The sequence below is a fragment of the Bos taurus genome, chromosome 6, assembly GCF_002263795.3.
Source record: "Bos taurus isolate L1 Dominette 01449 registration number 42190680 breed Hereford chromosome 6, ARS-UCD2.0, whole genome shotgun sequence".
NCBI classification, from domain to species: domain Eukaryota; kingdom Metazoa; phylum Chordata; class Mammalia; order Artiodactyla; family Bovidae; genus Bos; species Bos taurus.
Genome location: NC_037333.1, coordinates 39,795,213 through 39,807,928, shown reverse-complemented (window position 1 = coordinate 39,807,928; position 12,716 = coordinate 39,795,213). Strand labels below are relative to the sequence as shown.

The 12,716-nt window shown below is 35.1% G+C and overlaps 1 protein-coding gene across 3 annotated transcripts in view; it reads right to left on the bottom strand.

Annotated features, from left to right (window-relative positions):
* Positions 1–12,716, bottom strand: part of SLIT2 (slit guidance ligand 2) — a 406,423-nt gene that overhangs the window by 376,494 nt on the left and 17,213 nt on the right. For all 3 annotated transcript variants that reach the window (XM_005207790.5, XM_005207792.5, NM_001191516.2), the window contains exon 4: positions 11,773–11,844. In XM_005207790.5, the coding sequence (XP_005207847.1) occupies positions 11,773–11,844 (72 nt within the window). The remainder of the gene's footprint in view (positions 1–11,772; positions 11,845–12,716) is intronic.

Genomic DNA, 12,716 nt, shown 5'->3' with positions numbered 1-12,716 from the left:
TTTTATTTCCTCTTCTTCCTTCAATTACACCTGCACATTTCCTAGAGACCAGGAGAATGTGAGTGTGAAACTCGCTCAGTCGTGTCCGACTCTTTGCAACCCCATGGGCTATAGTCCATGGAATTCTCCAGGCCAGAATACTGAAGCAGGTAGCCTTTTCCTTCTCCAGGGGATCCTCCCAACCCAAGGATAGAACCCAGGTCTCTGGCATTGTAGGTGGATTCGTTACCAGCTTAGCCACCAGGAGGCCTTATGCTATATTCTTGTCCCTTTTTTATCTGAACTACCAAATACTTTTACAAGCCAAGAAAAAGTCACTAAGTCATGTCCAACTCTTTGTGTGCCCATGGATTTGTGGCCCACCAGGCTCCTCTGTCCATGGAATTTTCCACACACGAATACTGGAGTGGGTAGCTATTCCCCTTTCCAGGGGATCTGCCCATGCACGGATCGAATCCAGGTGTCCTGCATTTCAGGAGGATTCTTTACCATCTGGGCCATCAGGGAATCCCAAAAAACTGGTCCTCAAATCAAGTACCTTTGCTTAGCATCTGCAGCTAGTGAATAGCAGATTCAGGAATATAACTAGTACATTTTTGGACTTATGATTCACATCGTTTATATTTCATTCCAAATTCAAACTATTGTTAGTGTCTTTTTCAGGCTAAGTTCCATCAAGGATTCACTTGGAAAGTGTTTCTTAATTAAGCTGCACTAGGCTAAATGCTATATATAAAACAAAGACAAATATAAGACAGGAGTCTCAGCAAAGTTAACACACATTATTAATATAATACCCAAGAGAACATCATATGAGGCAGGTAATAAACATGGTAGCTGAAATAATAAAAATCAAAAAATAAAAACAATACTGAGCACTTACTATTATCATACATCATATTAAGCTTTGTTCATTTAGTGAATAATTTATTCCTTACAACATTCCCACGAGGTAAGTTCTAATCATCATCCTCATTTTACAAGGAGAACCAGGGCACAGGGCAGGAAATTGAGTGACATTCCCAAGTTTACCCATTAAGTGATTCAAACTCTGGCAGTCTGAGTCAACAGTCTGTACTCAGAACCACTACAATATAATTAATGATCATAGAGGTAACTAAAGCAGTTGAGAAAGGTTTGATAGAGGAGGTGAGGCTAACAAGAGGATGGTAGTCTATGCTACTCTACACTGGAAGCAAGCAAGGAGTCCAAAAACGCACTGGGAATGTCCAATCATTAATATGAAAATCTGCTTGCCTGGGACATAACATATATGTTGCTAAAGTGATAATGCAGAACTGGATAGTCCTGGGTATTGAAAGTCAGGCAAAAGAGTTTTATGCAAAAGGGAAGTTAAAATTTTAACTACCTAATCCCCACAGAGTGGACTAGAGTATTTCTAGATATATCTTCCAATCTCTTGCATGCAATGGTTTCAATGGAATAACTACCAAACATATTTGTTACATACAGTAAATTGTTTGCATTTAAATAAGTTACTCCTATTTTTTAAGAAGCAAACTTGGAAACTTTATCTAAAATAAATCCTGAAATCTTTTTCATTGGTTTCAAGTTAGAGATTCTAAATAACTAATGCATAAAATTTTAACACTGACTTTTCTTCAATATAAGAGCATATCATTGCTTTTTTAATGTAAAAGCAATATATTTATCTGTTAAATGAAATTTCCTATGATTTCTCTACATATTTACTCTTCAAACATTTCTGAGCATTCACAAAATAGCTGTTCCCTAGCTCTCAGTATCCCCATTTCCAACCACATACATACACACACACATAGACACACACATCTGCACACAGTACCTATTTGGCTTGGAATTTCAACTGGTATAATGAACTATATCATATAGAACATACTAATCATCTAGTATGTTAAGTAACCAGATACTGTCACTCTTCTCTTTCTCTTTCATACTTTTTAACTTCTGAACATTTTGTGTTTTATAACTACCTCAAGTCAAAAGATAGGTATATATAAAGGAGATAACATTTAAAGTAATATTCCTACTTAAGGGGTTTTGTTACTAGACTCTGAATGGAGAAACAGCTTTGGGAATGGGAAAAAAAAAAAAAACTCAGTGTGAGTTAAAAAAAAAAAAAGAAAAGTTTTAGAGAAATGCTGAAACTTGATAGAAGTAGGGAAAGCATATAACATTGTACAAAGTGCCTACGTAATGCTCGGTAGTATTTTGTGAATGAGAATATAATTCTCAGTTCAAAGCAGGGTTTTCTATTAAGAGATTTTAATAACATTCAATACTCCTTGCACTCTTACCATGAATAATACAGAAAGCAGGTTTTATCCTGAGGCACTTGAATTTAAACTTTAAAAAATGGGAATAAACATTTTTAGTTTCAGTATGAATAAAAGCAGTGTACTTAAAAAAACTATACTATAATGGTATAATCATTTCTGGAAAAGTTAAGAAAGATTTCACTTTAATAGCAAGTAACTTAATAAATATTTTAAAGTACTTCACATATTCGAATATGAAGTTGCATATCTGGATAAAATGAGAGGAGTAACAGATATAAATTTTAATAATAGTTCTAGAAAAAGTGTATTGAGCATTCAGCTGCCCTTGACAACTGCCCTATATTTTCCAAGTGTTATCAATTTGTCTCAAGACCACTCTTTTTTTAGGTAACTGTATTTATAAAAGATCAAGAATAAATGAAGGCATTTGATAATATCAATCTTTTAGCAATTAATGAAGTTTATTTGAATTTTCATACTAATGCTCTTACTCTTTCTACTGTCTATATATAAACCTCTTGCATCATATGATAGTAATGATCTCTAACTAAATAATGATGTTAATATAACAACAGTGTACCTTTTTTGTCATAAAATTTGCTTGAAAATGATTACCTATTTTGACACTGATTCTTAAGATAATGTAACTACAGTGTAGCTTGAAAGATGTATAATGCATATAGTTAGTATTATAAATGTATTACACTTCATATAAACTAATTGGCAGTTTCAAATGTTCTACAGCAGAAAGTTTAGAATGTAAATTAACTAATATTTAAATGACAGATGTTTACATAGAAATAAAGTGTTTAAGACATATTTTTAAGATCTGAATCTAGAAACGTTTTAAATAAGCACACCAGATTTAAAATGTAATTTAAATTAATATTTTAGGGGAGAAAGGGTCAAGGTTAAACTGTTTGTCTTCCTTAAAAAGTGTATAATGTCTTTTGTGTCTCTACTAACAAAAAAGAAATCTCAATGAAACTCGGATATTAAAACCTCCCAGGAAACCAACAATAAAAGCTGCTAAGAATTTCACAACTTTTTTTCCTTAGGTGTTAATTAAATGATCATTTAACACTGCAATGTAAACACAACATTTTCATCTCCTGACAGCACAGCCTATTATAAATCCGGGGTAATAAAAGTCTTGGTGTTAATGCTCTGAACCAAGTTCCCACCACATTCTAAGATGCCTTGTCGTGTCTAAGGTTAAGCATCTAGACACAAAACAAAGCTTGCTCCTACTCTACTTCCAGTGCAATTTTCCCATCGCCCAGTGACCTAGGTAACACTTTGAGCAATAAAGAATAAATTTAATTTCTCCAGCATTTTGTGAGGATTAGGAACAATTGTTGGCCTGCAATGACTTTTTATCCTTGGATTCTTTTCCTCCAGAGCATTCCTCTGGTCCTAAAAGAGAATTCTGATGGTTTAAGACATAGAACAAACAGAACTTTAAATTAGGCTTTTTTCAATCAATTGGAACTGTTGGAGGGGAAGCAATCAACCTTTCTCTGTGCTGTTCTCAGCTATTCACATACTTCAAGCTTTAATCTTTCACTAGTAGAAGAAACCTATCATGACGGGGCAAAGCTATCTTCCCATTCTGTTTCCAGACTTATTTATTTCTCTTTTCTTTAAAAAAAAAAAAAAAAACACTTAAATCAAGTTGCCATACTTAGCTGCTCACATTCATTCGGGGACATTTCAAGAGGCACAGATGTTCTCTTAACAGCATTTCACTCCACTATGCTATTCCCTAGACCACAGGTCCCACCGAAGACTGGCCTTTTTACTCTTCAGTCCTTCCCTCTCTAGGGTTTAAGCTTAAACTCTTGCCCCAAGTTTCTCATATCATAATTTATCAAGTGTTTTAAGGATAATTCTCTCTAAATAATTTCTTGATAGCAATTAACTTGGTTGTGTGTAATGAAGAGGACATACACCACTCTCGTCTAAGGGCAAAGCTTATGTACATATAAAAAGAATTGGAGTTACAATACAACCAAAACAAAAATAACTTCTGACTCAAACTTATTTCTCTATCAATCATCGTTTAAATTCAAAGCGCTGAACAGCTTGCAATTTGAACTGCATTTTGACAAAATGCTTAGTCTAAAAATCCATTGAATATCACAATGCAGCTTATGTAAAGGTGGCAGAATGTTTCACAGGTCAAATCATATTTTGAGTATGCTCATTGGGATGCTTCTCTTACATTGTTTTTAAACTGAAATTTTAGTTAGTGATAAAAATGTACTTTAGCAATGCAATACATCTGCTGAATAACGTCCAAAAGAGTTTATCTATACCTTAAGGAGTTCACTCAGCGTTTTCTAACTGGTTTGTATTTTTCCTTCATTTTGTTATTCAGGACAACACATCATTAAAACAACAATTTAATATGTGAACTAACATAAATAGTTCCTGAGTCACAGCCTCTTTTTCTATCCTTGATTTATTTTATATAAGAATTTTTAAATTATATGAATCATCAACTGGAAGCAGATGAGAGACCTCATTAAGAACATTCTGGCCTTAATATACCTTGTGTTGCCAAGTAAGGAGAAATGGAATGGTGCAAATGCACATTTTATGCTAATCTGCAGTGTTAAAAAGTTAATGTGGTTATACTTATGTATATGTTATCACACTGAGAATAAATGCAAGAAGAAACATGAAAGAGAAACAGGAGCTTTTCTGACTGTGGGCAACTTGCTGGGACATCTGTGTGACTATTACTTCGTCCTATTTTACACTGAGAGGACGAGAATTCCACAGGCATCATTTCTATCATACCATATCATTTCTATCATATTATACCAGAAAGTTGACAATGTTCTTTTGAATACAGAATCTATATTGTGACTTGCTATATTCCCAGGAGATAAATGTCACCCCTATTTTATAGAAAAGAAACCTTTGCTCCAGAAGTATCCATTGATTTACAAAGATAGCAAAGCACTAACATCTGAGTAGGCATTTAAACACTAATATTTTACAATATTAGTAAAATATATTTCTCACAAAATAGATTTCTTAAAATGTAATGTACATACATTAAAATTAGCTCAATAGAACTAATACCTTATGGTCACTTATTCCTAGAATTAATACTTATATAAACTTCAATCACTAAATTATAATCTTGAGATTGCAGCAGCAATTTTATGATTTACAATCAAATTTTAAAATATTTCTTCCTGATATGTGTTCAAAACCTTTTTGACATGAAAACCATATACTTAAATTCATCTTTCAAAAAAGCACACTCAGTCTCCATGAACTCTGAAGGCTTTAATGTACATATTACAGGTCAGAAGTTGGCAATGGCTAAAGTCCACAAATGCCACATATTCTGTGGGCCACACACCATGGCATGGATCACAGTGTTCATAGTATTTACACTCACTGGCAAGCCATGAGTATTTGCTGGTGGAAACAGAAACATTTACATTTGGGGAAGAAACTATTTAAACAAGTGCACTTGAGTGGGAAAGACCTTCCTGCACTTGACTTTCCTATGCCAGGAACTATGCTGTGGATTTCACACCAAAAAATCTACTCTGGCAACAGCAGAAGCCTGCCAATTTCTGACGTTCTCCAGCAAAAGTCTTCTATTAGATCCCTTTAAAGTAAAAACTTCCCACGGGAGGCCTGGCAAAAATATCAAAAACAATCTTAATCTTCATTGTTTTTATAACGTCTAAATCATACTACTGCACGTTGATTTAAAAACAAAAACACAAGTAAGCCCTATTCAACTGCTTGCCTTTTTTCACGGCAAGAGATAGGGGCTACTCTGAAGTGTGTCCAGGTCAGTCTATGAAGAGTTTGGTCTACCTCTTAAAAACGAACCTTTTGCTATATAACAGTAATATTTTTAAATATTACTTATATATCTCTGTTTTTTAAGTAGCAAGAAGAGAGTCCCTTGGACCTAATAATAATAATTAATAAGTTACTTAATAAATAATAAGGGACTTGGGGTTTTTAATCACTGACAGTTAACACTTTCCTAAATGTTATCTCTCATACAGGTTCTTTGTTTTCAAACATAATCAATCTGTTCCCCTTAGATAGGTATCAGTATTAACGATACAGTGTATCCTTCAAATGATGACACAGACACACCATCTTGAAGAACTTTTATTCTCTGCATCTGAAGCTTTCTGGCAGTCTCGGCACCAGAGATGGGAGGCAGCTACGATGACAGCTCCCTAGATGAGTAATGATGTCGATCTGGCGGGACAACGGTAACCGTGGCAACTGTAACCCGCAATTCCTGCATTACCACTGTTGGATTTACTGTGGCAGGGGCCAAACAGGCCAAGAGTAAAATGAAGCAGGAGACTACACACCTGACACTCTAGGAGCCCACACTTTAATCAGAGCTGGCAGAAATTAACTCAGGAGGAATTCTGACACAGGCACCATGCTTGTCTTCTACTTTTATCCTCGAATCCAAGAATCCTGAGACTTAACTGGCATCAGAGAACGGCGGCGGAGGGGAGGGAGTATGGTGGTAGTTTTATACAAGTATAGTATTATAGTAAATTAAGATATTTTTGCTTAGGTGGAAAACATTATTTTGATTTTTCAGTGCATACCAATAGACGCTTCAATGTTTAGAAAACCTAAGGGGATAAACATTAATGAACCAAGGTATCCTTTAAATTTAATTTGGTTCCCCATTATTCATAATGTCTTCCCAGTGTTACTATTTGCTCATTCAAGTTACAAACCCTGAACCCAACAGAGATTTAATTCAATACATCAAACACTTACTGAGAGCTTTCTAAAGGTCAAGCTTTATACTAAACCCTGGGGATATTTAAAAAACGTATTTGTAATGCAGGTACTGCAGTATTTATATGCATAATTACAGAAAAAGAAAACTAATCTACTAACAATTGACAAGTATACTAGTGGTTATATCTGAGTGGGGACATCATGAATAATTTATACTCCCACTTTTCTATTTTTCTGAATTATCTAGACCTTTATAACATTAAGCATACTTACTCTTGTAACTCCTCAAAACCAAAATCAAAAGCCAAGGCTCCTTTTATAAGAAAGGAAAGGAAAGGAAGGGCAGCTTCATCATATATTTGTTATCTTTCCCAAACTAATTTTTATTTTAATAGAAATTAAGTTTTCCTCTTAAAGAATTGTAATAATTATTATCAAAAAAACAATTTGGAGAATCTGAGATCCTATCTGACAGCAAATGAATTGTGACCTGACCAATTGAATTTATTGCTCAAAATCTGTTTATCTCAGGTAAGGAGTCACTAGGCCATAAAAAGAGTTCTTGGCTTTAAAAATACTATTTATAATGTTAGATAATTTAATGGCTCCAAAGCTCACTAGGGAAACACCACTTGTTAACCAGAAATAAAGAGTTTTCATTTAAAGAAGCAAAGAAAATGAATCACTGGAACCTATGTATTTATTTTCATTTGTTAGCTTTGTTTTGTCTCAAGAGATACAAATAAAAAAATGAGTTTCTGCAACGTGGTTTGGCTACTTAAGCTTATGTTAGAAGTCTGGGTAAATATAATAATACTCAAGGAAATAAACGGAAAACCACAAAACAAATATTTATAACCAAATGCTTAACCACAGAACTACCAATGAAATGCCTCTCTAATGAGCCTAGATGAGTAGCTGCAAACTCAGGCTGTAAAGTGTGAATCACTCACTGGCAAGTCACCTTTAAGGTTATACTTTTCAGGAAGATTTGTATATGCTACTCATAAATTTCCATCATAATCAACCATTTCAAAAGTCACTGTACTTCTGTCAGTTAACCCACTCTGAATTGCTCAGAAAATCATGTTCTCCACTCTTAATAAACTAATAACAAAAATGCAATCCTGGTTTTGGAGGAGGAGCCAAGTGAGAGGATGGAGAATCTCCTTAAGTAAGAAAACTATGTACTGTCTCTTTTAACCTCCAACCTATGGCCCTTCACTTTTCTTTCTTCTTTACTTACACTTTCCATCTGTCAACAAGTGCTTGTAATTTTATTACACTGTCCTGTAGTTTATGCAGAGTTGGTATTATTTTACAGAGTTCTGTTAATGGACTGGATAAATGGTAATGCTATTTAAACTAGTCTCCTGCTCCAGCAAACACAGCTGCAACTGTACTACTATTTCTGAGCAAACATCTTGACCTGAACACAGAGTGCTCTCTCAACCCGTCCAAAGAGAAATCGGAGCAGACAGCAAAGGAAAAGCATATTTGGCCGCTAGCAGCAACTAACCGTGTCGAATCATAATTCATTTACAGTGTACCCTCCTTTTCTTTTATACTGCATTTAGAATTTTGTAAAAAAGCATGTGTGCTTCTTCACCTGGCATCTCATTTCCAGCCAAGAGTCAAATGGTGATTATTCCTTACAGAAGTAAAAAGAAAATCTGTATAACGTCCAGTGGAACAGACTAGATTTAATCTAAGCAAACAATGATAAAAATCAAACATCAGTGTGTGAACTATAAAAATAAGTTTTTCATCGATTATGCATCAAGAAACAACAGTATTAAGTAACGGTAAAATATAAAATAAGTTAGGAAAAGAACTAGAGATAATAAATTCTAAATTTGTTTCTTTCATGAATTCTAGATGAGAATGGCTCCACTAAATTATATGGTAGGGCAATTGCGTGTGTGTGTGTGTACTCAGTCACTCAGTCGTGTCTGCCTCTTTGTGATGCCATAGACTGTGACCCACCAGGCTTCTCTGTTCACAGAATTTTCCAGGCAAGGATACTGGAGTGGGTTGCCATTATATGGTGGGCAACAGTGGATCACTTAATATGCAAATTAGCCACCAGTCAAATTTTCCCTCTCCGAACATACTGCTTGTCCAAAATCTGTATCCTTTGTCCTGTCACTTATCCTTCTTGTGAAATAAAAGTTCATTTTAAAATGAAGATTTTAAAGGACAATTTTTGCATGTAGATTTGTGCGATTTTTCCATCTGTTAGAACATTTGTTTCGGGTTAGCTACTAGGCACCTGTATCATATGAAGAATACTTGAACTTGAACCCATCTTCTTAGAAATTAAACTAGCCAGGCAGTTAACTTCACAAGCTTTTGTTCCTTTATTTATTACATACTCTTACTGGTGGTTGTTTAATTCAATTAGTGATCATCATCATAAAAAACTGGTCACAGGTAGCTGATAACTTTCCTCTCAAGATAAAGATCATGGTTAACCATCCACTGCATTTAACTTGGGTGAGACAACAGTGTCTCAACTCAAAAGAAGATAGATTCCTATTTGCTGAGGCAGAAAAAATGTACACCTCTAAGTTTTCATGGGTATCCAGTGCCCATGTCAGGTGTCAAATCCCAGGCAATATTGAACATAAAGCCATCAAGCTTTAACTTCAGGAAAATCAAAGCATCAGAGTCCTTACAGATCCACATCAGAAACAAAATTTTATCTTCCATTACTTCCCAGGGGAAATCCTTTGAGCCAAACAGGCACATTATAACTCATTTTCTAGCTGCCCGTTTTCCCCATTTTTTAACATGCTTTTTACTCACTAGATGTTGCCTTAGAGTTTCGTGGGTTCTGTTTCTTTCATTTACTTAAGGATATCAAGTTGTCTTCTTCCAAAAAGTAACTTCATAAGGTTATAAAATCATAATATAACCTAAGTGAAAATCCCTTGGCCTACTACATGGTATTGTCAAAGGAGGCAAATGCTAAACAGAACATAATCTGCTGATAGGGGATTCTGCACTAGATTATACCACCCAAAGAAAATTAATCAAATACTCTCCAACTAAAAATCAAACATTCTAGTTTCTCAGGGACAGTGTTAAAGTGATTTCCTACATTTCCCCCCTTCAGCTTAATAATTTTAATTCTAGCCGTAACAATCATTCCATTAAAAATTTTTTTCACGGCCACATAGACAACAGACAATTTTCTAGACAATGTGGATTGTTTTAGATGCACATCGTTAGCATAGCAGTAAATTAATTTAATAGCACTCATTATATACTAGCTTTGAAATCAATTCTTCAGCATCCCCACAATCAAAAAAAAGTTAAGGAAGAAAGTAGAATACTATTAAAACCACTTCTGTAGCCATTCTTGGAAACTAAGTACAAATAATTAAATATAAATATTAATTTATATTCATACACATAATCTTCATAACAGCCTACATCCAGTGTCTTTGGTAAAAATAGTCTTTAGAGAATTCTTGTTAAAAAGGCAGTCTCTAGGTTTCTTTATTTGATTCTTTTAAATTTACCTAAATTGAGCCAATTAATCAGCAGGGAACACAAAGCAGAAGAGAAATACTGCTAGGCGGCTTTGGCTATCCTTACAAGAACAGAATCAGGAAAGTCAGACTCTAGAGACAAGACCTGGTGTGTAACTGGCTCTACCTCTGCCTGCTGGGAAAATTCTCTCCACAGTGAGCCAAGGTGTCAGGAGGCCCTAACAGAGATCCTAACAGAGATACAATGTGGGGGAGGGCTGTGGGAAAAGACCCTTCCTACTTCTGGAATTGATAACAATACTGAACTAGTAGGTTACAAAGCTTTGGCTACAAAGTCAAGGTCGGAAAAGCAGTCTCCTCACTTTCCCCACAGGCTCCACATGTGGGACTTTGCAACCATCCAGGTGGAAACCAAGCTGAGCAATTTATTCTGTATATCCCAATGATTTTTCACAACATCCAAGAACACTGATAACCATTGCTATTAATTTCCCCAACACTTTGCAGCTTATCTCCCATCTGCACAAATCATTCATATGGCTAAAAACCTACTTGTAAGAGCTGTCAAAAGTGTGTTTTCACTATTGCACATTCGGTCACTGAACAAGGATTCCAGGGAGGAAAAAACTGATTCTGCCTAAAACCCACATTAACACTCCTTCCAAAGAAATACTTCCATTAACAGTCGATGACGTATTTGATATGAAACCCTCTACAGTCATTCATATCGTGGAGTTTGGAATTCTGGCTTTAAAAGGAAAATTTAAGAGGAAATTTACAGTCCTCTATAAATACCTTATAATAGTATTTCCAGACTAATAAAGACTATTCGAGTATAGAAGCAAATACCAAAAAGGCAGACATTAAGAATCCCAACTTTACAAGAATACACTGCCAACTTCCTCTGAAAAGGAAGCACAGTGGCAATCTTTCCCTTCAGAACTTAATCAAAAGTTTCCATAAAGAAGTTAGGTAAATCCCCCCATCAAGACCAAAAAAGAATAATACAACTGCAATAACACATACACGAACCAGTAAATGCTAACCAAATACAAGAACTGGACCCACTGGAAAACCAATCATAAGTTTCAAAAAAAGAAGAAAAGAAAGACAAACTTTTAATCCATTAATCTACTGGTGAATAGATTCCAGGAAAGCACAAGGAAACAGATCCAAAATACATTTAATAAAACGCAAGGTACTACACATAGCAACAATAACTATTTCTGTCTACTTACAGCCTGTATAGCTTCGAAGTCCCAAGAAACAGCAACTCAGGAAACAGCTGAAGGTGATTTCTGTTTAAACGCCTTTTGAGAAAAACAAAACAAAGCATATGTTACATAGAAAGTACCCAACAATGAGACTGTGATTGGGTAGTGTCATGCCTCATCCTGTATTTCAGAAAGAATGAAATAACATTCAAGAGAATTCAAGCATTACAAATCAAAAGTTGGTTACACCTTTTGTTACAAGATTCTTTAAAGCAATTTTCCATTGTGCTTACTCAGATGATGGTTACTGGGGCCTAAACTCTATATCCACAACCCTTGCAACATCAGTCAACCAGCACAGACACAATGAAAAAGGCTTTCTGGACTCGTTTAGTGAGTATGTATATTTAGCGAGCTCAACATATAGCAGAAATATCGTATTAAACGGTGCCCTAAAATAATTCGTATTCTGTCCCAAATGACCTAAATCTTCAGCCAAGTCACTGAAGGGAGACAGAAATTTCTATTTTTTTTAACCTTTCCATTTAGTTTCACAAAAACGTATGAGAAAGTGTCAGCATGATTTATCCCTCTAGGCAAAATCAGAAGAAAACTGCAATCCACAGTTCTTTACTCTCAACTGAATAAGGCTGAGTTACAATTAACAGTGAGGGCAAAAATGTTTAAGTAATGTTTTTCCTAAAAATGTTTAACTGATATTGGGATGTTTTAAATGTTTTAGAAAAGAATTTGATTGCAACCCTAACTCAATTTAAGCCCAGGAGCTTGGCGAGCTATAGTTCATGGGGTTGCACAGTCAGACATGACTGAAGCAACTCAGTACGCGTGCACTATATAACTAAGTTCTTTCGGATTATAAACACTTAGAGAAGAGTGGCAAATTCTAGCCCCAATGTACGAATTTCCCAATCCCATTCATTTTAAGTGTACAACTTAACATTTCAGTC